General features: G+C 36.8%; 10 protein-coding genes across 10 annotated transcripts; 7 read left to right on the top strand and 3 right to left on the bottom strand.

The window, feature by feature from the left end:
• Positions 1-1,274: 1,274 nt before the first annotated feature.
• Positions 1,275-2,227, bottom strand: GCK72_013870 (uncharacterized protein; the record flags this gene model as incomplete). The annotated part of the gene is made up of 2 exons (XM_053730035.1): positions 1,275-1,887; positions 1,932-2,227. 2 exons carry the CDS (start codon positions 2,225-2,227, stop codon positions 1,275-1,277), a joined length of 909 nt encoding a protein of 302 aa, XP_053584807.1.
• A 5,588-nt stretch (positions 2,228-7,815) lies between these two features.
• GCK72_013871 (uncharacterized protein) lies at positions 7,816-8,214 on the top strand (the record flags this gene model as incomplete). The annotated part of the gene is made up of 3 exons (XM_053730036.1): positions 7,816-7,887; positions 7,935-8,076; positions 8,126-8,214. The coding sequence occupies 3 exons, from the start codon at positions 7,816-7,818 to the stop codon at positions 8,212-8,214; spliced, it is 303 nt and encodes a 100-aa protein (XP_053584808.1).
• A 1,000-nt stretch (positions 8,215-9,214) lies between these two features.
• On the bottom strand, positions 9,215-10,170 carry GCK72_013872 (uncharacterized protein; the record flags this gene model as incomplete). Its single annotated transcript, XM_053730037.1, has 2 exons — positions 9,215-9,830; positions 9,875-10,170. 2 exons carry the CDS (start codon positions 10,168-10,170, stop codon positions 9,215-9,217), a joined length of 912 nt encoding a protein of 303 aa, XP_053584809.1.
• A 660-nt stretch (positions 10,171-10,830) lies between these two features.
• Positions 10,831-11,470, top strand: GCK72_013873 (uncharacterized protein; the record flags this gene model as incomplete). The annotated part of the gene is made up of 3 exons (XM_003107791.2): positions 10,831-10,840; positions 10,892-11,286; positions 11,336-11,470. The coding sequence occupies 3 exons, from the start codon at positions 10,831-10,833 to the stop codon at positions 11,468-11,470; spliced, it is 540 nt and encodes a 179-aa protein (XP_003107839.2).
• A 2,409-nt stretch (positions 11,471-13,879) lies between these two features.
• GCK72_013874 (uncharacterized protein) lies at positions 13,880-14,633 on the top strand (the record flags this gene model as incomplete). The annotated part of the gene is made up of 4 exons (XM_053730038.1): positions 13,880-13,956; positions 14,004-14,133; positions 14,181-14,493; positions 14,539-14,633. 4 exons carry the CDS (start codon positions 13,880-13,882, stop codon positions 14,631-14,633), a joined length of 615 nt encoding a protein of 204 aa, XP_053584810.1.
• Positions 14,634-15,184: 551 nt separating this feature from the next.
• Positions 15,185-16,189, top strand: GCK72_013875 (uncharacterized protein; the record flags this gene model as incomplete). Its single annotated transcript, XM_053730039.1, has 5 exons — positions 15,185-15,315; positions 15,368-15,502; positions 15,552-15,678; positions 15,727-16,039; positions 16,086-16,189. 5 exons carry the CDS (start codon positions 15,185-15,187, stop codon positions 16,187-16,189), a joined length of 810 nt encoding a protein of 269 aa, XP_053584811.1.
• Positions 16,190-16,982: 793 nt separating this feature from the next.
• On the top strand, positions 16,983-18,091 carry GCK72_013876 (uncharacterized protein; the record flags this gene model as incomplete). The annotated part of the gene is made up of 4 exons (XM_053730040.1): positions 16,983-17,347; positions 17,391-17,457; positions 17,577-17,958; positions 18,009-18,091. 4 exons carry the CDS (start codon positions 16,983-16,985, stop codon positions 18,089-18,091), a joined length of 897 nt encoding a protein of 298 aa, XP_053584812.1.
• A 721-nt stretch (positions 18,092-18,812) lies between these two features.
• Positions 18,813-19,780, top strand: GCK72_013877 (uncharacterized protein; the record flags this gene model as incomplete). The annotated part of the gene is made up of 3 exons (XM_003087619.2): positions 18,813-18,948; positions 18,998-19,326; positions 19,493-19,780. 3 exons carry the CDS (start codon positions 18,813-18,815, stop codon positions 19,778-19,780), a joined length of 753 nt encoding a protein of 250 aa, XP_003087667.1.
• Positions 19,781-20,522: 742 nt separating this feature from the next.
• GCK72_013878 (uncharacterized protein) lies at positions 20,523-21,898 on the top strand (the record flags this gene model as incomplete). Its single annotated transcript, XM_003107725.2, has 6 exons — positions 20,523-20,565; positions 20,615-20,710; positions 20,762-20,906; positions 20,949-21,143; positions 21,194-21,444; positions 21,492-21,898. 6 exons carry the CDS (start codon positions 20,523-20,525, stop codon positions 21,896-21,898), a joined length of 1,137 nt encoding a protein of 378 aa, XP_003107773.2.
• A 428-nt stretch (positions 21,899-22,326) lies between these two features.
• On the bottom strand, positions 22,327-23,616 carry GCK72_013879 (uncharacterized protein; the record flags this gene model as incomplete). The annotated part of the gene is made up of 6 exons (XM_053730041.1): positions 22,327-22,362; positions 22,429-22,713; positions 22,837-22,978; positions 23,023-23,157; positions 23,203-23,369; positions 23,419-23,616. 6 exons carry the CDS (start codon positions 23,614-23,616, stop codon positions 22,327-22,329), a joined length of 963 nt encoding a protein of 320 aa, XP_053584813.1.
• Between the last annotated feature and the right edge of the window lie 3,019 nt (positions 23,617-26,635).

Here is a 26,635-nt window from a genome sequence, read left to right on the forward strand (position 1 = left end):
AGGGAATTTTGGGCGATTTGCCCATCAATTGGGCAGGCTTGCCGCCACGATGGCGGCAAGGCCGCCCAAATTGAGGGCGAATTGCCCATTTTATGTTGTTTCTAGCGTGCGCTTCGCTTGCTCCTCTCGTCGCGACCTGTTAATTTTAGATAAAAAACAGAAGAAAATTTTTGGATTCAATCAGCATTTATTAATTTGTTCAAAAATACTAAATCAAAATCAAAAATATGTATGTGAGAAGAGTTGGTGAACGAAGAAAGGGTTAGAAGGGAACAAATTCTATCTGCGTAGTGGAGAGAACGGCGGGCAGTAGTGTGTTTCGACGTTTCATAATCACGAGAAGTCTTCGGTGAGGGACCTGAAATGATATTTATAATAGTAGAATTCGTTAGTAGCAGCAGTGATCCTCATCTTCGAAAAGATTTCGCTGTTTATCATAACACTAGCAAGAGACTGTTTAGCAAAGGAAGAAGTCGAATCATGAGCTGCCGTCCCCATAAGACACCACTTACTTGAATGAGTCGAGTCCGTGTGGCTAGCATCAGAAAGTCGAAGTGCCGACAGTCAAATCAGTAGCTGCCGTTAGAAGATCCGAATTAGAAGATCCGAATAGTTCATTTCCATCGAACAGTGTTCTGAAGTCTCAAATTATTTTATTGTGGATCTATCAGTTATTTCACTTACGAATATCTCCTTTACTCTCCAATCGCATCTTTCCCGGGACTTTAAAAACATGCATTTGATAGAATAGTGTATTTAAAACGAATAAATTAGAAAAATAATAAATAACGTGGCTGCAAATCTGATGATTTCCAGGGTGCAGTAGAGCGCATGTTTAAAAAATGGGCGAATTGCCCTACAATTGGGCATCTTGCCCACTCCATCCTCGCTCACAAACCCACTCCTTCAACCTCACCCTCGCCCAACTCTTGCCCAACCCTCGCCCAGTGGGCAACCTGCCCAAAGTGAAGGCAATTTGCCGAAAATAGAGGCAAAATGCCGGCAAGGCGCGCAACCCTTGCCTAAAATTCCCTGTATACAGATATGTATACAAGAATACGTTTTAAGGTTACCTTTAATAGTCCTATGTTTTCACTCCCACACGAAAAAAAGAAAGTGCGAATCGGTTAACTCCATCGATGCCAGTCTTGTAGGATTTTTGATATCGAGGAAGTCTTCACATTCCCAGTGTAAACGCGATTTCATAAAAGGACTGAAAAGATGCTTTAGGTGGAAGAAGTAGAAAGCAGAGGGAAAGTCAAATAGGAGTATACTTACTTTCTCGACGATTTATAGTTTGCTGGTCTTCTCCGTGGATCCCATGGCATTGTTTCAAAGTTTCCAAGAACATTCGCAGGGTTCGAGATAGAGTTTTCTTCGGAAAAAAGTTGAAGACATCTCAAATTCTGATACTTTCTGCCAGAAGTCCATTCTTGCAAAAACTTAATAATTACTGAATCATCGCATTTTTCTGATGAAATTCTAAGATAATCTCCTGTGAACCGTGGCAACAACTGCGATAGTAGATTATTTCGAACATACAAATGCATCCAGTTGATGTGAGGAATAGAAGAATTCTCTTCAAGAACTCCATCTATCTCTGCCAAAATGCGAAGAACTTTATTTTTTGGATTGGTTGAAAGAAGTTGTTCGAGTCTTTTAGCTTCGACTAATTCTCCATAAATGAAGATGCATTCGAGGTTTTTTATTTTCGGAATATAACTTAGCCGATTGTCAATGGTAACAATAAGTCGGTTACTGAATTCTTCTTTCAATAAATAGTTCATATGATCAACAAGAATTTCTTGCATTTTTTCAGCCGACAATGCATAAACCATTAAATTCCCTTGATCTTCAATTGATAAAATCGATTTCTCGATTGAAAAACTGCAAAATAAACCATTTATGATAGAAAATGTTGCATAAATTACCTGCAATTCAGCTTTGTTCCTCTCATTACTACTTCAAAAGTATCTTGAACATCTTGTGAACACGCTTTGAATACTGACAAGAGATGCAGAGAATCACCGTTATTTGTTTCAAAAATGAGAGCTATTGCGTTAGCATGGATTCTATATCGAACCATGTGAATATTAAATTTAAAACTTCGAATCAATAAAAGTGCCTTTGAAGAACACAAAGAGAGCATCAAAAGTTCCGAATAATTCATCATCTTCATCATCTCCTGTTGAACCAAATACGGAAACTTTAATATTTCCAGAGGCATTTCGAGAGCAATAAATAAGGAAAATAAACACGTCTTCGATAAAAACACTCTGGCGGATATTGATTTTCCAAGACCTTCTAGAACGTTCTTTCTTCTTCTGACTCAGGTTAACAAACACAGGTGTTATCTACAGTAAACTACAGTACTCTACAATCGATAATGCACAAAAAAGGAGAACTGATCCAAAGCAGATTTGATAAATATGGGTTCAGATTCACTAGAAAGAAACCTTATATATACAATTTGTTTTGAATTTCTTTAAACCGTTTTCCTAATAAAAAATGCATTTTTAGAAAAGAGCCGTCATCGAGAACACAAGGCAAAACGTATGGATTCAAGGAAACAGAATTTTATGTTAAATATCTTACTTTGTATTTTTTGTTAATATGTTTTTTCAGGTATTGATTAACTTTAATGTAATTATATATTGTTGCTATTTCGACAAAATTAGACAAAAAAAAAGAAAAACCCCCGCAGCCAACCTAAAAATCATTCGTTTCGTTTGTCTTTCAGCACATCCTTTGGATACTGTCGGCAGAGATGCTATAGAAAGCTTCATGCGTATCCCGAGCATTTATCTAGTTTTCATCGAGAGTCTTGAATTTTGTGTCTGTTGGATTTCTCTCATTTTATGGGAATCGCAGTGCCCATTTTTTACAGATCAATCGTAAGACAGCGCTAGTTCCAATGAATATTATTTCTAGGAAAACGATTTTGTCTTATTTTACAGCTGAAATGACTTCGAGAAAACCTGGATTTTGATCGCGAAAACGAGAAAAAACCTCTTATTTGTATTGAAAGAAGTATTAGAGATCTTATTTATCTCACGCAAAATTTTTTTGATTAAGATTCACTGAAACAAGTAAGTTGAGGATCAACTGAGTCTCCATCAATGAAAATGCATACGAGATGTTTAATTTTTCGGAATATATTTCACACGCAATGGTAACAATGAGTCAGTTACTGAATGGTACTTTTGATATTTGGTTCATATGTTCAAAATTTGTAGCCGAAACCCCCATAAAACTTTAGAATCCTTCGAAATTTCTTGGATAAATTCGTTTCTTCAGTTCTGACAGTTTGATAAAGATACCGATTGTGTCAGTTTCAGTGGAATATCAAACCAAGTGTACATTTCATGAACAAAACAAGACTCTGAAGAACAAAGAAAGCATCAAAAGTTCCGAATAAGTCATCATCTTCAGCATTCGCTTTTGAACAAAATACGGAACTTACTACTGGTGTGATTTTCATAGATTTAATGGTATGTATTTATTGTGTATATGTAAGATCAAAAAAACTATATGGATTTGAAAAAAAATTAGTGCAACCAATTAATCACAACATTTTAAAATGATTAAAAGTTATGTTGAATATGATGACGATTACTGTAAATGTCGTAGCATGTGGCGCCGTAGTCGTGAACACAGACACCTAAAAATGCAGCCATTGGGAAGTTTCACGTTTTCATCATGCAATGCAAACCCAGCGGATGGTCTCTAAAACTTTCTTAAAATCTTTTTTTAAAGTTTTCATTTCGAAAACATCGTTCGATATAATTGCAAAAAATGTAAAGTTTTCTTGACCATTACCCGCCGGGTAGATAAGTTACATTCATTCTGCACTCATCCTTTACTTTTCATAATTTAATCATTTTTAGATGATTTCCAAGACAGACGAAGGATCGGAGGCGCAGCGAAGAAAACAAGACGACAAAAAGGGAACTGGGAAAAATGAACCCAAGAAAGAAGAAATGGTTAGAACTTAAACATAGATAACTAGAAATTCATATTTTTCAGACGGAGGAAGACCAGAAGCTTGAGGAAGATCTCAATCTCTTGGTGCAACGTCTTTCTGAGCCCGATACATCTCTGTACAAACCATCACTCGAAACTATGCGCTCACTGATCCGGGCCTCTACAACTTCAATGACTTCCGTGCCAAAACCGCTCAAGTTTATGCGTCCACATTATACCAAAATGAAGGAGATCTACGCATCGATTACAGCTACTGTTGTCAAAAAGCTCTGCGCTGACATTATTTCAGTGCTTGCAATGACTTCGGATGAGCGAACCGACACTATCAATTATCGTATTCTTGGTTCACACGAACCAATTGGAGACTGGGGACACGAATATGTTCGGCACTTGGCAATGGAGATGTCAGAAGAGTGGAAAAAAGAAGGAACATCCGATGCGAGAAAGACAGAACTTCTTCAGTTAACTCAAGACATTGTTAGTCATCACATGAAACATAATGCTGAAGTTGAAGCCTGTGACTTGCTTATCGAAATCGAACGTCTTGATTTACTCATAACTTACGTTCAAGAAGTAGATCACCAGCGTGTTTGCCTTTATCTTCTTTCCTGTGCACCTTTGACTCCAGATCCGGACAATGTTATTCTTATCCGCACTGCCCTCCAGCTTTATCTGAGGTTCAATCGATTCCTGGAATCTGTTCGCTGCGCGATTATGGTCAACGATGTCCCGAAAGTGCGCGAAATCTTCGCCAAGGCTTCAGACCCGTAAGTCTAATTGTAAGAAAACATTGGAAATAATATGAATGCTTTACAGACTTCTTCGTAAGCAAATGGCCATCTTGATCGGTCGTCATCAAAGTTACATGTTGGAATTAAAAGGAGATGAATTGCCGGAAGAACTTATGAAAAACTGTCAAAAATCAATTATTCAAAAGTTATTTCCGAGTAAAGAAGCCCTGATGAAATCAAGAATAGGATTTGAAGGTGTCGACTGCAGCAATCCTTTTATTCCTGTTTTTGCAATTTGTATGGAAAAATACGCGTTGGATACTTTTCGAGATACGAAGACGGAACGTCTTATTATTATGGCTTTGGATGATATTAGAACGCCGGTGAAGATCGCTGCGTTGCTGGGTTATGGATGTGATCATTCGTTTTCAAACGAGAATGCGATTAGAGATATTAAAAGCATTCGTGCTACTGCCGGTCAAGAGAAGGCACAGGCGGCAACCGCTTTTGTGGCTTGTTTGACACAAGGCTCGTTTGAGAGAAGAGGACATCTCAAAGCCATTATCAATTTATTAGATGAATCCGTCGATGAATCCGTCGATGAATACGTCGATGAATCCGTCGATGAATCCGTCGATGAATCCGATTCTGATTCTGAGGGAATCAATAGGATGGCGGTGTTTATGCTCGGTCTTTGGAAATGCAAGACGGACTCAGAAAAATCACAATGCTCTGCTCAGCTCAGAAAAGTTTTATCCGGGGTTAGACTTTCTGTTATTCCGGAAGTGAAAGGTCTTGCTGGGCTTTCCCTAGGACTTATTCTCGTTGGAACAGCTGACGTCGAAGCTGCTATGGAGATGCTTCAAGCTTTGGTGGACAAAAGCACGACTGGATTCACTGATCCCAACATGCGGTTTTTGGCATTGGGAATTGCGTTGATTTTCCTGCAGACTCAAGACAAGAGTGATGTCTTTGTGGAAAGCCTCCGTTCACTTCCAGATCCATTTGGCGCAATGGTGAGTGCTTTCATTATTTGATTGGGGTTGAAATTATGTGTTTAAGGTTTCGACACTCGTGGAAGTTTGCGCTTATGCCGGAACTGGAAATGTACTCAAAATCCAGAAGTTACTTCATCTTTGTTCGGAGCACTATGAAACTCCAGTTGCAGAAAAGAAGAGCACATCGCGTGGTGGACGTGGAGCTAGTTCAGCCGCCGCTGCTACAGGGACTCCAGCTCGAGCTGCTGCTCAAGGAACAAACACGGATACCGCTACTACGCCTGTACCCTCTGGAACACCAGCTACTGTCCCAGGTGCTCCTAGACGCGATAACGCTCCTCCTGCTGCTACACCAGCTGCTCCAGGCGTTGCTGGGGCTGCTGGAACTGCTACTGCTACCGATGCCACACCTGCTCCTCCGGCCAAACCGGACCTTTCTTCTCAACAAGCTGTCGCTGTTCTCGGAATCGGACTCATTGCAATGGGAGATGATATTGGTTCGCAGATGGCTCTTCGCATGTTCGGACATCTTATCCGATATCACAGGTCCTTACGCATCCAAATGACCCAAGGCATTGCTGACGCTTTAGCAGTGCAAATTCTTACTGTAGGATTAAAGGCGCAAAGCAAAAAAGTTTTACAAAAGTTACAAAAATAACTAAATCAGACGTTTTCTACCGAATTCAGTTAAGTTTTGGTGTTTCATAGCAATAAAATTACGAAAATTCACCTAAACTTATTTTTAATCTCCGAAAAGTTGTTTTTTTCTGGTGAAAACATTTTCAAAACATTTTTATCGCGTTATGCGCACAGTAGACTTCTGACGCTTTTCCCGTCTCGCTGACACATTAAAAGTAGATTTTGGAGTGATAGGGTGCTGTGGATATGGACAGTGTGTGATTTCGAGACCGCTTCGAGAAATTTCCCGAAAAATTTCTCGAGAAATTTCTCGAAAAAGTATCGAGAAATTTCCCGATAAATTTTATCGATACTTTCCCGATACTTTCTCGAGAAATTTATCGAGACGTTTCTCGAGAAAGTATCGAGACTTTTTTGATCACAAGAGTATCGATACTTTCTCGATACTTTTCTTGAAAATTGATGGTATCGAGACCCAGAGTTTCGATAATTTCCCGATAAATCAAACAGTCTGCAGTGTGTTTTGAAACCGGTCATTTCGCAACCGGTCATTTCGAAACCGGTCATTTCGCAACCGGTCATTTCGCAACCGGACGTTTCGAAACCGGCCGTTTCTCAACCGTTGCAAAATGTCCGGTTGCGAAATGGCCGGTTTCGAAATGACCGGTTGCGAAATGACCGGTTTCGAAATGACCGGTTGCGAAATGACCGGTTTTGAAACGTCCGGTTTCAAAACACACTGAAGAAAAATAACACTGTTTGGCAAAGTACAACTTCCCGGGAAAAGTATCGAGACGTCTCGAAAGTATCGAGAAAGCATCGAGAAATCACTCAAAATTTCTCGAGAAAGTATCGATACTTTCGAGACGTCTCGATACTTTCCCGGGAAATTTCGAGAAATTTTTCCCGAGAAATTTCTCGATAATTTCTCGAAATGGGCTAGTATCGAGAAAGTCATATCGATACTTACACACTGGATATGGAGAACCAGTAATTCGTCGGGCAGTTCCACTAGCTCTTTCGCTTCTTTCCGTATCCAATCCACAGCTCAACATTCTGGAAACTCTTTCAAAGTTCTCTCATGATTCGGATGCCGATACCGCTCATAACGCAATTTTCGCCATGGGACTTGTTGGAGCAGGAACAAATAATGCTCGTCTAGTTGCAATGCTCCGTAATCTGGCATCTTATCACTACAAAGATCAAGTTTCGCTCATGCTTGTCAGAATTGCTCAAGGATTGACTCATCTCGGAAAAGGAACAATGACTTTGAACCCATGGCACTCGGATCGGCAGTTGCTGTCTCCTAGTGCGTTGGCTTCATTGCTCTCGATCTGCTATTGTTTCCTCGACAGCAAAAGCGACATGAGTTCTGGTTTCAAATAATATGAATTTGATACTATTTGATTGTATTTTTCATGATTCAGATATTTCAAAGTCAATGCTTTTTGCTCTACTTGCTCATGCCAGCGGTTCAAATAAGAACTCTCACGACTCTGATTGAGGATGAAATGAAGCCTGGAAGCTTGAAACAGGTAAACTAGCTCTCAAGGATCTTCCTTGTAGACTCGGGATTTTTTAGTTGAACGTATCTGTTCGTGTGGGACAAGCTGTCGACGTTGTCGCTCAAGCAGGAAAACCGAAGACCATCACCGGATTCCAAACCCATACCACACCAGTTCTTCTGGCCCATGGAGAACGTGCAGAGTTGGCGAATGAGGAATGTAAGTTCTAATTGAAAACGAGATTTATGAAAAACTTTTTTTCTTTCAGATATTTCGGTAACACCACATCTTGAAGGATTAGTTATTCTAAAGAAAAATCCCGAATATCAGCCAGTGGTCGTGTCGTCAAAGAAGTAATCGGTAAAATGTATGATCTAGTTTATTTTTTTCCCCATATTATTCCCCCTTTACAAATGAACCCTCTGACCCCGTTTAATTGTGCGCCGATTGAACTTTTACGAAAGCTCTGCATGATATCACCTTTCTCCCGTTTTTTATTTATTTTCCCCGTTCTTTTTTCGAGAAAACGTGTACACTTATTGAAACCGTAAAAAACGGTACTCGAATAAATTATTACCCTGTCTTCAATCTAAATACTCAATACAAATACCAATGAAAAATAAAAAAACGACGATGAGAAAATGTTCATGTAGCTGAGAGTTTTACGAATTGGAAGCGTGGAAAACATACTTTCAAATGTAAAATTAGAATTTCTTCAGCAGAAAAATGTATGGGGGAAGAAGAAACAAGCAAGGATTCTAATAGCACACTGGGTTTCTCGTTGTACAGATTTTAATGTTATTATACGATAAACAGAATGAATGGTGGATACCAATTGTACTATTGAGAAAAATGACTGTTTTGAGAATATAGGGATTCGAAGACAATCTAAAACTCCTAAATTGTAAAGAGTTTAACCCAGCTGGTGAGTAATGTAGCCAGAATAAAAACAACAAATTGTTAAAGAATGTAGTTTTATAAGAAAACTTAAAATTCAAAACAAACATTGTTCATCCAGTTATGTATAGGTCAGGAACATGGGTGCAATCGGGTGAAACTTTTTACAAAAGAGTGAGGGCTTATTATAATTATTTCTTATCAATAATTAGGAAAATATTTCTTTCGAAAAAGTAATGAGAATACGTTTTAAGGTTACCTTTAATAGTCTTATGTTTTCACTCCCACACGAAAAAAAAAAAGCGCGAATCGGTTAACTCCATCGATGCCAGTCTTGTTGGATTTTTGATATCGAGGAAGTCTTCACATTCCCAGTGTAAACCCGATTTCATAAAAGGACTGAAAAGGCGCTTTAGTTGGAAGAAGTAGAAAGCAGAGGGAAAGTCAAATAGGAGTATACTTACTTTCTCGACGATTCATAGTTTGCTGGTCTTCTCAGTGGATCCCATGGCATTGTTTCAAAGTTTCCAAGAACATTCGCAGGGTTCGAGAAAGAGTTTCTTTGGGAAAAAAGTAGAAGAGTTCTCAAATTTTGATACTTTCTGCCAGAAGTCCATTCTTGCAAAAACTTAATAATTACTGAATCATCGCATTTTTCTGCAGATGAAATGCTAAGATAATCTCCTGTGAACCGTGACAACAATTGCGATTGTAGGTTATTTCGAACCCACAAATGCATCCAGTTGATATGAGGAATAGAAGAATTCTCTTCAAGAACTCCATCTATTACTGCAGAATTGCGAAGAACTTTATTTTTTGGATTGGTTGAAAGAAGTTGTTCGAGTCTTTTAGCTTCGACTAATTCTCCATAAATGAAGATGCATTCGAGGTTTTTTATTTTTGGAATATACTTCAGCCGATTGTCAATGGTAACAATAAGTCGGTTACTGAATTGTTCTTTCAATAAATAGTTCATATGATCTACAAGAATTTCTTGCATTATATCAGCCGACAATCCATAAACCATTATATTCCCTTGATCTCCTTTTGAAAAAGTCAATTTCTCGGTTGAAAAACTGCAATATAAATCATTTATAATAGAAAATGTTGCACAAATTACCTGCAATTCAGCTTTGATCCTCTCATTACTACTTCAAAAGTATCTTGAACATCTTGTGAACACGCTTTGAATACTGACAAGAGATGCAGAGAATCACCGTTATTTGTTTCAAAAATGAGAGCGATTGTGTTAGCATGGATTCTATATCGAACCATGTGAATATTAAATTTAAGACTTCGAATCAATAAAAGTGCCTTTGAAGAACACAAAGAGAGCATCAAAAGTTCCGAATAATTCATCATCTTCATCATCTCCTGTTGAACCAAATACGGAAACTTTAATATTTCCAGAGGCATTTCGAGAGCAATAAATAAGGAAAATAAACACGTCTTCGATAAAAACACTCTGGCGGATATTGATTTTCCAAGACCTTCTAGAACGTTCTTTCTTCTTCTGACTCAGGTTAACAAACACAGGTGTTATCTACAGTAAACTACAGTACTCTACAATCGATAATGCACAAAAAAGGAGAACTGATCCAAAGCAGATTTGATAAATATGGGTTCAGATTCACTAGAAAGAAACCTTATATATACAATTTGTTTTGAGTTTTTGAAAACTTTTTTCCTAATAATAATTCAATAAATAATGAATTTTTAGAAAAGAGCCGTCATCGAGAACACAAGGCGATACGTGTGGATTCAAGGAAACAGGATTTTAGTCTTTGTTGAATATTTTACTTTTTATTTTTCATGTTTTGATTTTTTGGAGTAGGCAAACAATACAGTTAATCAAACCCGCATGACAAGAAAACAGACAAGTTTGAAATCTCTTGACTCTTCAAATACCAACTTCAACGTGAACTGGCATAGCTCTGATTTCGAAAAAGAACGAGCGTGATGGACTAAATAGATAAGAACAATGGTATAAATTATGAAGAATCGCCACAACTAATCAGTTCGCACACTCTCCCTCCAGCCGTTCTCTACTAACAACCTCGGTCTTCACTACTAACCATGACTAACTGTAAGTTCCTTGGGTATTCCTGTCTTCTCAACCAATAAGTTCCATTTCCAGTTACTCACCTCATCACACTTTTTGCTACTTTCGCCATTTCCTATGGAGCTGACGATGTTTGCCATGTTGATCAACTTCTGATGCTTCCGGCTCCCGAAGACGTTTATCACAAACAGTCTGCAAAAGAAGTCTTCCTGAATGCCACTATTCTTCCATCTATCTTCGTGAATGCTCCAGATCCAGTCTTCTTCAAAAACATCACTATTCCATCTGTTTTGGATACTCCAAAACTTTTGAAAACTATCGAATACAACGAGGAGGACTTCTCGGAAAACGTGGACGATTCTCAAGATTCTGATGACGTCATTCATATGAGATGCATGAAAACTGCTGGATTCGTTGCTCAGTGCATTATTTTCTTGTTTGTGTTCACAATCGTTACAATGGACGTCGAGGTGATTTCAGAAGAAAAGTGACTGTTTTATAACAAAGATTGTATTTCAGCACTTCGAATACCCAGAAGATGCACAAATTTTCGTGGTCCACAAGCTGCACAAAGCTCAAGAAATCCAAACCTGTCCACTGCCAACTATCCAAAATGTTCAAATCATCAAACGTGAACTCGAATCGGAATGTTAGAAAGTGAAAAGAGTCGATGAAATAAATATCTTAAAAATTATCTTAAAATATTTTCAATCAGTTTCATGTCGAGTGTTCATTATTTTAATCACAATAGTTTTTCTTTGTCAAATAGGAACACAACACGGAAATTGAATCTGTCGAAAACATCCAACTGGTACGTTTTTGTTCTCATCTCCTTTCATTCACAAAATGAAACCGCTAGAATATACAAATCTTATTCACCGAATTCAAGATATTTCTGCTTTTATCTCTATTCCAATCAACTTACTTTTGATCTATGTCATTATCAAAAAGTCTCCTCCACATCTCGGTACCTACAAGTTTCTTATGATTTTTATCTCAATTTTTGAAATTAATTACGTCCTCACTGATTTGGTTTTGGGTCCAGTATGTACATATGAAAGAATTCAGTTAAAAGCACAAAGCTTTTCAGATAAATCTTTCCCATGGATCTGCATTCATAGTATTTGTTTCTACCAATAATCAAGTATTCTCATCAGATTTGCTTCTAATATTTGAAGCGATTCATTGGGGTTTCTTTGGATGTTCTCTCGCTATATTCGTCATTCATTTCATTTATCGTTACTTTGCAGTTCGTGGGTACAATAATTGATCACCTTTTTCTTTATTAATCAGAACTTTTGAAGAAGTTTCTTCCTTAAAATATTCAATTGGCCAAATATTAACTTGTGGTTATTGATTCAATTAGGTGTCGGGGTTTCCTGGTTTTTCATTGCTTATATTCTGGGAGCTCCTACGAGACAGACGACAGAATATGTGAAGTACAATGCAATTTCTAAAATAGAAAAGTAAAATTCTCAGTTTCAGAAACAGTGTGCTAAGGCATTTTGGTTTGAACTCTGACGAATTCATCTATCTCGGAGCTTATATTTATGAGAGAAACAGTGTCACTGACAAGATTTCTATTCATTATAAACCTTTAGTCGGCCTGGTTTTATTCGATGTGTTTGTGGTAAGTCGACAACTTGAATATTACAATTTTAGTTACCTTTATTTCAGGCATCTTCTCTTATTGCAATTGTCTATCTCGGATGTAAGTGCTATTTCTGTTTGAAGAAACAATTCGAATATCCTCAAACATTTTCTTCTCCGTCCTATTCAAAACTACAATGTCAATTGTTCATTGCTCTTATTATTCAAACTATTATTCCTGTTTTTCTAGTTCATTTACCTGCTGCAATATCTCTCACTTGTACACTTTTTGAGTGGGAATTGAGTAATTTCAATGGAATCATTGCTATTTCTATAGCTTTCTTTCCAATTTTAGATCCTCTTCCGACTCTTTTTATTATCAAAAGCTATAGGGAGGCACTATTTGGTTTGTGATAGATGACTGCTAGTGATAACTGTAATCAGTTTTCAGAAATCTTATTTTGTTGGAAAAGTTTCAAAAACAAGAAAGTGAGATGTACTATCAAAAATATTTGCAATCGAAAACTGACAAATCCAAATCCAACTTCAAATTTATGCATCATACTCCAAGCTCATGCAATCAGATAGACTGAATGTATATTCTGAAATTTAATAAAGTTGTTGTCCAGTTTTAGATATCAGAGGCCGTACAAGAGACGAAAGAAATCATGACAAATATCAAAGAATCAAAAATTGTATGATTGATAGCTGTTGAAGATCGAAGCAAGTTTAAACTTGAGCTAATAATTTATTAAAAGCCAACTGAGGTATTTCATCTGATGATCTCTGTCTCACTTGCAGACGACAAGAATCTTTCACCATCATTCACAATAAAAAACGTGAATTTCATTCAATTCATAAAATCAACTTACCTTTTTCAAGTAACCTAATGATCTTCTATTATTCGAAATACTCTAACTCTGTCAACAGATTGGCTCATTCTGTCTGGCATTTCACATTTAAAGCAGAGCATTTCTGTCAATAATGTTAGTTGACTCTAACATACAAATCATGGATAGCTTCGATCTGACAGTCCTGATCATTCAACGAATATGTACTTTACTTGCATTTTTGATTCATTTCCCCCTAACACTTCTTATTCTTTACAAGTCTCCAACAAGTCTAGGAGCATACAAATACTTGCTTATTTACATTTCTATTTTTGAATTGGTATACGCAGTTCTAGATGTTCTCGTATCTCCTGAACTCTATACATATAAATCTTCATTCATGCTAGTTCTGGACTCGAATAAAACATTTTTACCCTTCTGGATGCTTTATCCAATAAATTTATTGTTTTGTGGAATGCTCGGTTGCTCAATGGCTATTTTCACAATTAATTTCATCTATCGATATCTGGTTATGAAAGGGTATGAAAAGTAGGAGAGAATCAACGGATCGATTTCATTTTTCAGAAGTGAACTGATAAAATCTTTCGAATCAGAAAAATTATTTTGTTGGATTGCTGCTCCAATGGTTTACAGTGCGATTTGGATGATTATCACTGGATTAACTCTACAAGGAAATCAACAAACTGATAAAATTCTTGAGTGAGTTAGTTTTCTCAAATTAATTTTCTGCAACTAGCTGCTTCCAGAGAACAATTTCTGCGTAAACAAAACGTAAGTCTCTCTGAAATTGTGTACACCGGACCAAACTATTATCCACAAAAGGGAGTTATCGACTGGATTCCTATCTTCGGAATGGCCATTTTGACTCTTATGATTGTCTGTTGTTTTCCTTGAAAATCTAACCCAACTGCCAAACTTTCCAGTTCGCTTCCGTGTACTCCATCATATATTTCGCAGCGAAATCTTACATCGCAATGAATAAATTGGTGCTCACTTCGAAAAACTCTCAAAGATATAAAACAAGTCAAGCTCAACTTCTGAATGCTCTGGTCATTCAAGCTATTATTCCATTTGTCTTGATGCATCTTCCAGCCTCTGCCGTCTTCATTATGCCATTTTTTAGTTGTGGAAACCAAACATTCGCCAGAATTTTCAGTGTAACAGTTGCTCTGTATCCAGTTCTCGACCCACTTCCCACAATATTTGTAGTCAAATGTTATCGGATTGCAGTTATCAGTAAAATTCAATTTCAAAAGAGCAATATTAACTTTTGAGTTTCAGAATATCTCTCTAAACTCTGCTGTCTTTCTCCACAATTTGACAGAGAACACCCCTCTTCAACTTCTTATCAATGCCCACCGACTGCAATAGCATAAGAACAATTCTTTATAAAGTTAATAACCTCCTTTTCTAAAAATATTGTACCAATAAATGCATTTATTCAGTTGACAACTTTTTCTTTATCAAATTTTTCTAGAGAACCATAGCCAATTCTTCAGTTCTGTCACTTCAGGGAATCCCAATTATTCAGTTTAATGAAGATGAACCCCCTTTGAGAGTTAAAAATGCTTTATAACGTGTAAATTTTTGAAAAACAATCATTTTCACTATACAACTATGGAGATATTCGAGGCTCTTCAAGAACCAGTTCAAAAAATTTCAGGAATTTTCGCCATTTTTGTAAATTTACTCTTGATTTATTTGATTGTGTATCATTCGCCCAAAAGTTTAGGTGCCTATCGGTATTTGATGATGTATATTTCAATTTTTGAAATGTTATATGCTCTACTTGATGTTACCGTTTCACCGGTAAGATGTTAGGTCAAGAAAAAAATAGAACCATAGAAATGAACCCAGTGCAACATTCGTAAGCATGCTCATTCCTTTCTAGGTTCTTTATACAACTGATTCTGGACTGTTAGCCATCATGGACTCGTCAAAATCTGGTATCCCTATTCAAGTGTTGCTTATCCTCAATATTCTTTTTTGTGGATCTTTCGGACTGTCCATGGCGATTTTCGGCATTCATTTTGTGTTCAGATACTTGATAATCAATGGGTATGATCTCTAATATGACCTCTCAGAACTTAACATGTAGACATGTTTTCAGTAATAAACGTCTGACCTCATCTAACCCTGTGACCGTTTTTGTCTGGCTTCTAATCCCAATTGATTTCGGATCCATTTGGTCCATGGTCTGTATGACGACACTGTTCCCGACCCCTGAAAAGAACACATTCTTGACGTAAGGAATTGGCTTTAAGTGTTAATTGTTTATTTCAAAACATTCACAGAGAGACGTATCTAAAAAGGTTTCCTGGGAAAATAGAAGATTTGACCTATTTCGGACCATACTTCTATCCGAATGGAGTGTTCGATTGGAAACCATGCCTTGGGATTGCTGCTTGTTCTATGATGATGGTGAATTTGATTTTCTTAACATCTTCCATTAAAACAAATAATATTCAGAGTGTATCCTCTTTGACAATGGTTTTCTGTGGAATCAAGTGTTACAATCGAATCAATAATCTTGTCCGATCTACTTCTCAATCCAATCATCATAAGAATCTCCATTCCCAATTCTTGACAGCATTGATTGTGGAGACACTTGTTCCAGTTTTCCTCATGCATATCCCAGCGGCAGTTGCCTATCTCGCGTGTTTTCTGAATATGAGTTCTGAAATTATTGGGAATATTTTGACAATGAGTATTGCTTTGTATCCAGCAGTTGATCCTCTACCAACTATTATTATCATCAGCAGTTATCGAAATGCTATTTTGAGTGAGTTATCTTAATAAATGAGATTTTTTGACATTCCGTATTGCAGGATTCCTTGGAAACTCGTTGAAAAAGTTAACCTGCATTCAAAAAATGTTGGATGCAATAAATGTTCCTGTTGTTTCAGAAGGGACAGACATGGAAATATTGTGAAGCTGCTCAAACGATAATTTCTTCATTCTTTGTGAATTATTTTTTTAATAAAACATATTTATTCAATTCTGTTTTCTTTTATATACGTCGTGAAGGAAGCTTGTCTGTGTTCAAGAGCTCGTGGAATCACTAACTATCCGAGCTCATTCAGAAGCAACATAAATGGACATATAGTGATACAATGTCACATATGTCGACGCATTAGGAAGATTCATTAAATTAAAAAATCTTGTACATTACTCATTTCCCAACGTCAACGGCTGATAACATCAAAAATGAAATCTTCACTTCACGAAAAGTCAGAAAATCAGAAATTCGTTCTGTATCGAAGAGAATAATGTATCAAAGTAACATTACGATGAGTTGGACATGTTTACCTACTCTAAGGTTATTCAAGCGAATTAAAATGTCTAGTGGACTGGCTCCATTCGAAATAAAAGTATTTTCATTAATCACAACTCAGAAGTCTTTTCTTCATCCCCTATTAATCAAATTCCTTCTATCATAGTACCTATTAGTCATATTTCAAGTATCCATTTGAAAAACAACAGAATCGACGAGAAAATACAAATTCAAACTTGTATTCAATATTATCGTGAAGTCATAAAAACGGAAAAAATTCACTGGAATCCTCATTCTTCAAACGCCTCCATTACTGACCGTAATGACTCTCTCTTATGAGTTTTCTTATGCTTTTACTCAATGTGGATTTATCTCAACCACAATTGCAAACACTCTTTTTATCTATATGACCATTCTTCACATTAAAAAGATCACGGGTACATATAAAGTGATGGTCCTTGTATTTTCTCTTATGGGAATCATGTTCTCCGCGTGGGAACTCGTTGCTCGACCATTTGCTCACAATTACAATAAAGGTCTGATGTACTTCAGTTTGAATACTTGGTTGGGTGCATCTCATGAATTTCTTCAATTTGCTATCATTCTCTACGCGTCTTTCTACTTAATCATTCTGGCAATTATTGCTGTCCAATTCGTTTTCCGTTATTTCACTCTGTGCAGACCAAATTTTGCCAGAAAGTTCGGAGGATTCGGAGTGATTGTTTGGATATCTTATTCACTAATTTCGGGTGCAATTTATGGTGGATCTCTCTATTATTTCTGTCATCCGGATAACTTTTCCGACTCCTACATGAGGTTTCCATACCATTCACATCTTTAAATAATTCTTCGTTTGCAGAGATATTATCGCCGACTCTTACAACTTGACCATCACTGACGTTCCTCGATTTTTGATGATTCCATACGTGAGTAACAATTCTAGAAATCATGTTTAGTAGTCAGTCCATCTAAAGATTACGATGACCAGCTGTTCGATCACTCTGCAATTTGTTTTGTCTGATGAGCTTCAATGTTGTTTTTGCAGGCGGAGGATGGGTCAGTCAGATGGCATAATTTGAACTTCTTGTTGGCTGGAGTTGCTATTTTGGGTCTACAATATCTGATCATTATATACTGTGGAGTTCGAATGCATACTATCTTACAAAAAGAGCTCTCTCAACAATCAGTCGTAAATCGGAAACTTCAAAAGCAATTCTTCAGAGCTTTAGTCGTTCAAACAGTCGTCCCAACATTTCTATTCGTCCTACCAATCGCCCCATTTCTAATCGGACCTCTCGTGGTTCCATTTATTGGAATTCAGATGAATTTTCAAACTGGGTGGATGTATGTTATCCTATGTTTATACCCACCAATCGACACAGTCGCATTCATGTTAATTGTGTCAGAATACAAGAAAGTGACTCTAGGTAATTTAATAGATTTTGGATTTCGAAAGATGTAACGATTTTGATTTCAGAGATGTTCAAACCAGTTCTTCCAAAGAGAATCAAAGTTATAAGTGAAGTATCCACGTCGACAGCAGCAGCTATTACTAAATAAAACTTGTGATTGTCAATATTTGTTTTTTTTTTTTCAATAAATTTGCATCTTTAAAAATCTTCTCATAGGGCACTGATTTTTGTCATAGGAAAAATCCGATGTGTCTCCTCTGATATCATTTTTGAGAATGTTCGATGTGACGCAACTCTGAAAGAGTCAGAAACATCTAACAAAAATCAGAATGACTCAGGATAAAGTCAGAAAACAAATGTATTGAATGCACTCTTCTTCGTTCTACTTTGTGTTCTGATTTCCCTATTTCCTGACTCAAGATTTCAAACTAGAAAAAAGAAAAGGAAAGTCATTGAGACGAGGAAAGAAATCTACAGTACAATCTATAAGCCTTTTGAAAGGACAAAACGATTAATCCCTCTCCAAAGCTTCTGCCATTCATGAGAATATTTGCTTACTCATTCTTTTTCTCTTTTTTTAGTTTCTACTTTTCAAAGAAACAAGTTCAGGTGTCAGGTGTGAATCACTATTCGCTTTTCGTTTAAGCCCTCCTTTCTACATGACGTAATTTGAATTCGAGACTTTCTTCCCATGACTGCGTCTCTCTCAATCAAGCACTCTCTCGAATGAAAGTGTAAAGCTGCGGTCTTCTTTTCAACTGAATGCCCATTATGTCCTTGTAACCTTCGCACGATTACTCATCAACAGGTCTTGCTACTATAAAAGGAAATGAAAGGGTCAAATGTCATCATCAAACTATACTAACAATATGACTTCCAGCATCTCCTCTATTCTTTTTGTTGTTTCTTGTTTCGCCGCGTTGGCGTCGATTTCAGAAGCATGCTTCGCTTCTGGAATCTGTGGAGGAGGGTGCCCTCCACCACCGCCACCAATGTGCTCCGGAGGTTTGTATTCTAAATTATAGTTACTTGACTACAACCAACTCATTTTTAGGTTGTGGTGGTGGATATTCATGTGGATCATATGGATGTTACAGAGCCAGAGCTCGAGGATCCAAGACTCTTTCTTTCAAGAAGAAGAGCGAAATGAATCCAGACGAACGATTCATGAGATGCTGTGAAGAGCGTAACCTCCCTGACTCGTGTCTTTCCAAGTGCTCATACCGTTCTTACACCAAATCAGCTCTTCAATCAATGTACTTCAAACAAGATTCCTGCCCAATGCAAGCAGCTGCTGACATCCAGTTCTGTGCTGCTCAAGGAGAAGATCATACTGCCTGTTGTGCCAGAAATGCCGTTGGAACAACATTGGCTGGAAACAAAGTGAGAATGTCTTCAGACTGGAAAAGAATCAAAACATGTTATGACTAATAGAGATCCATTCCATTTTATCAGAAAGTCAAAACAAACTTCTCCGGTTTTAACCAACCATAAACTAAAAAAACCCAACAAATCACATATTTTCTTATTCCATTAATCATTCTTTCAGTGTTTCACATTCTGTGATCAACGCCCTGGAAACGTGACTCAACTCGACATGACCTACTTGGCTTGCTACGATCGTTTCGAGAATATGAAGGCATGCTTCTACCAAAAGGCTTCTGAAACATCCGACCCAAATGTTTCATTCAATAATGATCGTGAATTTGCAGTCGATACAGAAACCGCTGAATTCCGTCGTCCATCTCAAGAGTTCAGGGCTCCAGCATCTCCACAACTTCCACAAAATCCACTGTTTGCCGTTCAAAACCTGCTCGCCAGAACTTTCGGACAATAATTTGAATCTCGATTGGGTTTTTGTACATTTTGTCTCATTTATGGAATGATTTTAAATAAATGAATTTTTGTTCTGTTTTATTCTCACCAAAAAGTACACTAATAAACGACACAAATTTCACAGATCGAAAGAGAACATACTCGTCTGTACTTTGTGCATATTCTTATCTTATCATTCTGCGCTTCTTATCTTTTCTGACAGTTTAATTACACATTTGTCGTTTGAAAGTAATAACATTCAGTTCAGTTCTCAAATTATGCACATATTTGATTCCTTCTTTCCATTATTTTTTCTAGTTTTCTGTAGTTCAGTAGTTGATTCGACGGTTATATCAACATCATTCGGACAGTTAGATGGTGATGAAATAGGAGAATTTCACTTATTCAAAAAAGTTCCATTTGCAAAACCACCTCTGGGAGAATTACGCTTTCAGAGACCAGAGCCAGCGAATTCGTGGACTGGTATTAGAAATGCAAAAGGTTGAAAACGTCGAATTAGTATTTTTCAAATACGTGATATCGTTCCAGAATACGGTCCTGCTTGTTTTTCAAACTCTTCAGTCACAAAAACCAAACAAAAATGGTTAGATGAGGACTGTCTACATATAAATATTTTCACTTCTGAAAACTGTTTGGTAAGAAACAAAGGTGGTTAGAGTCTATTCTTCTGATTCCAGAAATCAAAAGACTGCCCTGTGGTGGATTATATTCACGGAGGGGCTCTTCATTATGATTCTGCTGTTATGTTCAATGACACATTTATTCTGAATACTTTTGTCAGTCAAGGTATGACTCGATTCTCTTCCAATATTTCAACGATTTCTTAAATTTTCAGATGTTGTATTTGTTATTCCTGCCTTCCGTCTGGGAATTTTCTCACATTTTGTCGTCGAGAATCAAGAAATCGCTCCAAATAATTTGGCTCTTTATGGTTTTTAGAGCGCAGGCCAGCTAATTGAGATACAATTTTCCAATTTTCCAGACATACTGCTAGCCATGGAATTCATAAAATCAGAAATTCACAATTTTGGAGGTGACAGTAATCGAGTAACACTTTTGGGCCACTCGTTTGGAGGGACTGTTGCTGCAATGTTAAGTTTTAGTACTGAAGTGAACAAAGATTTAAGGTAGATCTGGAATTCCTTTTTTTGAACTTTTGGAGTTTTTAGCCTGTTCCAACAATACATCAGTATGTCTGCACCGTCTAACTTTGAACCTTTGGAATTTCAAAAGGAGAAAACGATCAGATTTGCAGAACATGCAAATTGTATTCCAAAGAAATCAAAACATCATTTGACAAAGAAGCAAACAGAATTGTACATGAGAAACTGTTTACAGAAAATTGATTCGATGGAACTTCTCAGGTGAATCTGTTGTTGTTATCTCGTCCCATTCTAAAATGTTTTCTTTTCAGAATACAGAGAAGTTTGGAAGATGCAAAATTCCCAACTTATGGGGGCGCGATTCTCCGTGGACCCATTTTCCAGGACGTTCCAGATAAGAACTTTATGGATAGTCCAAAGAATGTTTCAGCATTAATCGGATGTATAAAATATGAAGTTTTAGTTTTCGGAAGTTATGATGATATCGGAAAATCTTTACTTTTTGAAAATGCTGAAGAAATCAACAAAAAGTATCAAGCGGACAAGAAAAATGGGGAAATTGGTAAGATAATTCAAGGGTTGTTTGGAATTTTATTACCAAATTTCTAGAGTTTTTCGGAAAAAGTTTCGGAAATGTTCGTGACGAGACCCAAGAAATGATAGTTCAAACCAGGACAAGAGTAAACAGACTTCTGGAAAACGGAGTACCGGCCTATCAATACGAATTCACATATCCAAAACATGCGGATCACACAGATGACCTTTTCTTCATAATGGGAGTTCACCCATTCGAGGAAGATGAAAATGAGAAAAACATAGGAAATGTCTACAGAGAGTCTTTTATAAATTTCGTAAAAACTGGGAAGCCAGGGAACGGATTCGAAATGTCGGACATGAAAACTTCGTCTTATTTTGAGATATATTGGAATGAAACATCTGGAGAAAGGCCGAAAATGAAAACAGATTTCGAGGAAGGAGTGAGTTCCGAGTTTCCGATTTCAGAAATGAAATGCTAGTTTCAGATAATGGACTATTGGACGAGAGAAATGGTTGAATTCGACGAAAATATAACAAAGTTTAAGAGAAAAAATCATGTGATACTTCCTTCCGTCCGTGCTCTTCCGATTGAATATTCTGTATTCCCTTTCTCATATTTCTTGTTTTTACTTGTTCCATTCTTAGGCGGTTTACTTGTTGCGAAGTATTGTTGTTCGGGCAATGAGAGAAACCTTTACATTCAATTAGACGGAAATGATTATCCTGTTAAAAGTTGAAGAAATACTTCAGCTTACATTAAGGTGCTATTTTAAATTTATGTTGTTATTTTTAAACTTGACAAGCTCCAAATATTTAATTTGTAAATGAAGAAAACAATAATTTAGTGAAGGAGATAATAGTGCCAGTGATTCGCTTTAAGGTTTAGAAAGTTCTCCCGTAGAACTGGTCAATGGTTTGGTTTTAGTGACACATGTGAAGAACTCTGAAAAAATAACTTATAAATAAACTGAAAATTCTTACTCAGTATAGTTTTTCTGTAATTCTCTACAATAACCAATGTCGGAATTGGATCAACAGCCGGATAAATAGCAATTGTCATCGAAACAACTGCACTATAAACTCCCAAATCGATATCCAAGAACACGAATAAAAACATGATTGCAGCTGGAATATGCATCAAAACAAAAGGAATGAGTGTTTGAATGACAAGAGCATAGAACAATTGTCTCTGAAGTTTTTGGAATTTGGCGGAAGCTGATGTTGTGGCGACGAGACGATTGATTCGATCATAACACAGGTAACCGAAAATAAGGACAATTATAATTGATGAGACCTGAAATACAAAATTAGAAACCGGGAATTAGTGGATTCTGTCTAATAACAAGGAAAACTACTTCCCAGTTCGGCTGATCTATGGCGGAACTAGTTATTTCTTTTTTATGATTCCTAAACTCACAATGGTAGCAGAGATAACTCCTAATCCAATAAATGGCATTACATGCAACTTGAGTGATCCGTCGTCCATCTTCTCATACAAAAACGGCCCCAAATATATGTATTCATCGAATTCAAGTTCAAAAATCTCTTTCACATTTTCTCTGGAATCATAAAATTAAATCATAAACTGGTCTGAAGATTTTACCTGATGAATTTGGTGGTTGATTCATTTGGTGCCGAGAGGAAATATCCAGTACATACCCAAGTGAGTCCATACCAGAGAGGAATTGAAAACCATATCCAAATTTTCCAGCCATTAAATGATTGTAATAAGGGGTTTCTGAAATTTTCTAGTTGAAAAAGAGTTATTTTTCGAGCGACTCACTCTGTAACAACAAGCCAACGATAGACGAAATGAACAGCGAATACTGCCATTGAAGCACCGAAGAATCCCCAATAACAAGAGTTTAGGACAGTTAGACCAGCCGGTCCGAATAATTTATGCTGGATTCCGACGATTACCAAAAAGGTTGGACCATGGGAATAATGTTGCTGAAGTTGTACTCTGACAGATCTTGTTACTTGTTTTCTCTTGATTTACCGGTACAAGAATCACATCCAAAATTGAATAAAAAATCTCGAATACAGAGATATAAATCATCAGCCACTTGTATGCTCCTAATGACTTTGGTGACTTTGTCAAAACCAATAATATCAAAAAACTGTTGATTGTGATTGAGAAGACTGCGGAGACGTCTTGAATGAGTTTGAGTAATTCACTCCATTGTTTGCCAAGCATTCTGAAAAAAAGGGGTTGATTAGAAGAGAAGTTGAATAGTTACGGACGGTTTCAGACTTTTTTTTTGAAAAGTATCCAAAAAACGCTACTTTTTATAATAAAAATTTTCCAGACATATTTTGAATATCCGCTCATTGTCTATATGAAATATACTTTATTTCGAGCGGATTTGATTTCAAAAGTACTCAAAAAGTGAGATCATCTGTCCATCAAATCTCAGAGATAACAAAATGAATTCTGATTGAAAATCGTGGAGCACAACCCCGGTTAAATAATAGGTAGTTGGTCAGAAATTGCGAGCAACACCGTGTACAATTCGTGTTTTTTGTATCTCGTCAATCGTATTACTCTTATTTTTCATCTTCAATTACTCATCGGATGCGGTATTTCAGATATCTGATTCATCTCCATCTCGAAGTAAACCAGAAATCAAGGATACTGTAGAAATGAATACAGAGAATCGTCTGGTTATAGGTGTTGTTATTTCGCAGTTTGTATCGTTTTATCGTACAATTTCCGTATTTTAATAATCTATTAGTCGTTGGGTAGGTGTGTGTGTTTTATGTCATCAGCCGTAGTTTTCCAGTCTCGAGATTAATTCAATTCCGATAATCAACATACACCAGACAATCTGAATCTCATTAACACTGCTTGTGAAAAATCGTAGAATTGAACAGTAGTTTTTTTCAAATATTAGGTTGGCAAGAAAGTTTTTGTGCATGACTCAAGTTGTTTTTACTCAAACAGGAAGCATTCCAAATACCAAACATAGTAACCATCTTAGTCCACAACTGTCTCCAATTTACTGGATAGGTTCCCGATATCGTCCTGGCAGATCTCCGGTTGTTTCGAAGCAAAATAGACTTCCACCCATTTTTCGACTTGACTTCAAGTATCGAAGTCCTGTTCAGCGGCAGAGCACTGAATTACCCCGAATTTATAGTAATTCGTTAGAAGAAGGTCCGAGCTTTAATTTGCATAATTAAAAACTATTTTCCAATAATAGGTGAGAAAATATTTTGTCGGGTATGCAACTAGCGGATATGCAACATTATGGAGGTGGCAGACTTTTTGACCGTGTGGAGCTGAAGACTCACGTATAGTTTTGATTTTTTGCACACAAAAAGAACAGAAGTAGACAATTATTTTTTCACATTTTCCAATCATATACGTTGTGTTGGGTCCTCCACATTAGGGTCATTATTTTCTTTGGGTATGATTCCCTTTTGATGATGTCTACCAGCGTTTGATCAACGACAAGTCGGTGGGTTTCCCTGGGGTAGTTTATGTGCAATACCCACTCTCTATCAGTGATACCCAAATGGTTAAGTCGATTGAAATTTGAAAGAGGAGATAGAATTCGAAGCCGCAGGTCTACCCTTCACTGAACGCGGATCTTAGCCAAAATATGACTGTTCAATGTCTCTTTTTTTATTGTTGCCGACACATTTCAAAAAGTTTCCAATTGTGTTATAAGTAGTAGTGATTATCATTGTTAATTCACAGGAAGATTGAGATGGAAACTCTCCTTCTACAGCTCACAGCATGTACAAATCCTATTCATATGCACTTTTAGTACGTGGAACTTCGACCACAGAAAAATCGCATTTCTCAAAGTTTGTAACTTAATTACTTATAGTGTGCCAAAAGAAGAATTCATCCTTGTAAACTTTTCCTGTTGGTTGCACAAATTTTGAAATGTTGGTATTAGATGGAAAGCGGAAATAAAAATATTGCTGTAAGAGTTGTCGGTCAAGAATAAAGATAGACATGGCTCTTGCAGAAGAGAAGCGTCGGGGGGAATTCCTGACTGCTATCAGAATCACAGAGAGTTTATCTAACAAAGGGTATGCGTAGTTGGTTTTGATTCTTGTCGATTGACTGGCAGCATTCGAAACAAAACATGCACAAAAACTTTCTTGCCAACCTAATATATGAACCATACAACTGAATCACGGCCTCCTGCAGAGGCCCTCTCAAAGTACTGCGCGCAGTGTATTGAGAGGGCCTCCGCTGGAGGCCGTGCTGAATGAAATAGGAATCGATTAAATACCAGCTGGAAGCAAAAATGTGACAGGAAATGTTATCTGAGAAAGAACAAGATGTGATTCCTCGTCTATCTGGAAATCAGAATTTTCTTATTGTAAAAGTGGTCCTGCTTTGGGTAAGACATTTAAAACTTCAATCTTATTGGGGTTTTGTCATTATTTTGTTATAAAAAACTTGCTAGCTGACTTGCAAGGTTTCGACCTTTAAGCAGGACGATGATCTCTTACTCTTGTTTAGACAATTATAAACTCAAGAAAAATATCAACACCTTTGGTATGTTCTCAATTCACGAACTGTTTTTTTTTCAAAATAAGATATGTCGAAAGTTAAAAAGCTCAAAACTCAATATATTAATCTCCCATTCAACCAAACTTGTCTCAATTTCAGGTTCTTTTCGTTCGTTTTCATAACTAGTACTTCTCAGATCTCTAAAATATTCTCATTTTTATTAACTCAAAAAAAAAACAGATATGACTGAAACTAAAACATCACTTATGAAATAGAAAGCATCAAACCTTTTCAATAAAAAGTTCATCTCCAGTGTTAAATTTTTGATCTTTTTGAGTTAATCTCATTACCAAAACGCGTTTTCTTCAAATCGAACATCTTCTCATTGTATAACGTTTCAATGAACTCATCTCCAGAAAATTTCTGATCTCAGTGATAATCTTGTTATCATAAAGTCTATTGACTACATTAATTCCATTTGACAAAAGTGCATTTAGTCTCGTTTTCATGAATGATTTATTTGGCGAAGGACAAACCACTTATACAACAACCGGGAATGATCTATCTTTTGCTCAAACATTTTCATGTGGTTTGTGCTCGAATACGTAGACAGACTCATAGAGTACAACAACTTGTTATTGAGGTATGGTCTACTCCAAATCCTAGGAAAAACAAATTACCGGGGTTCTGCGGGCTGAAGTTATACAATTTCATTTTAGTTTTCTCAGTAAAGACTTTATAA

Source organism: Caenorhabditis remanei, chromosome IV, assembly GCF_010183535.1.
Source record: "Caenorhabditis remanei strain PX506 chromosome IV, whole genome shotgun sequence".
NCBI classification, from domain to species: domain Eukaryota; kingdom Metazoa; phylum Nematoda; class Chromadorea; order Rhabditida; family Rhabditidae; genus Caenorhabditis; species Caenorhabditis remanei.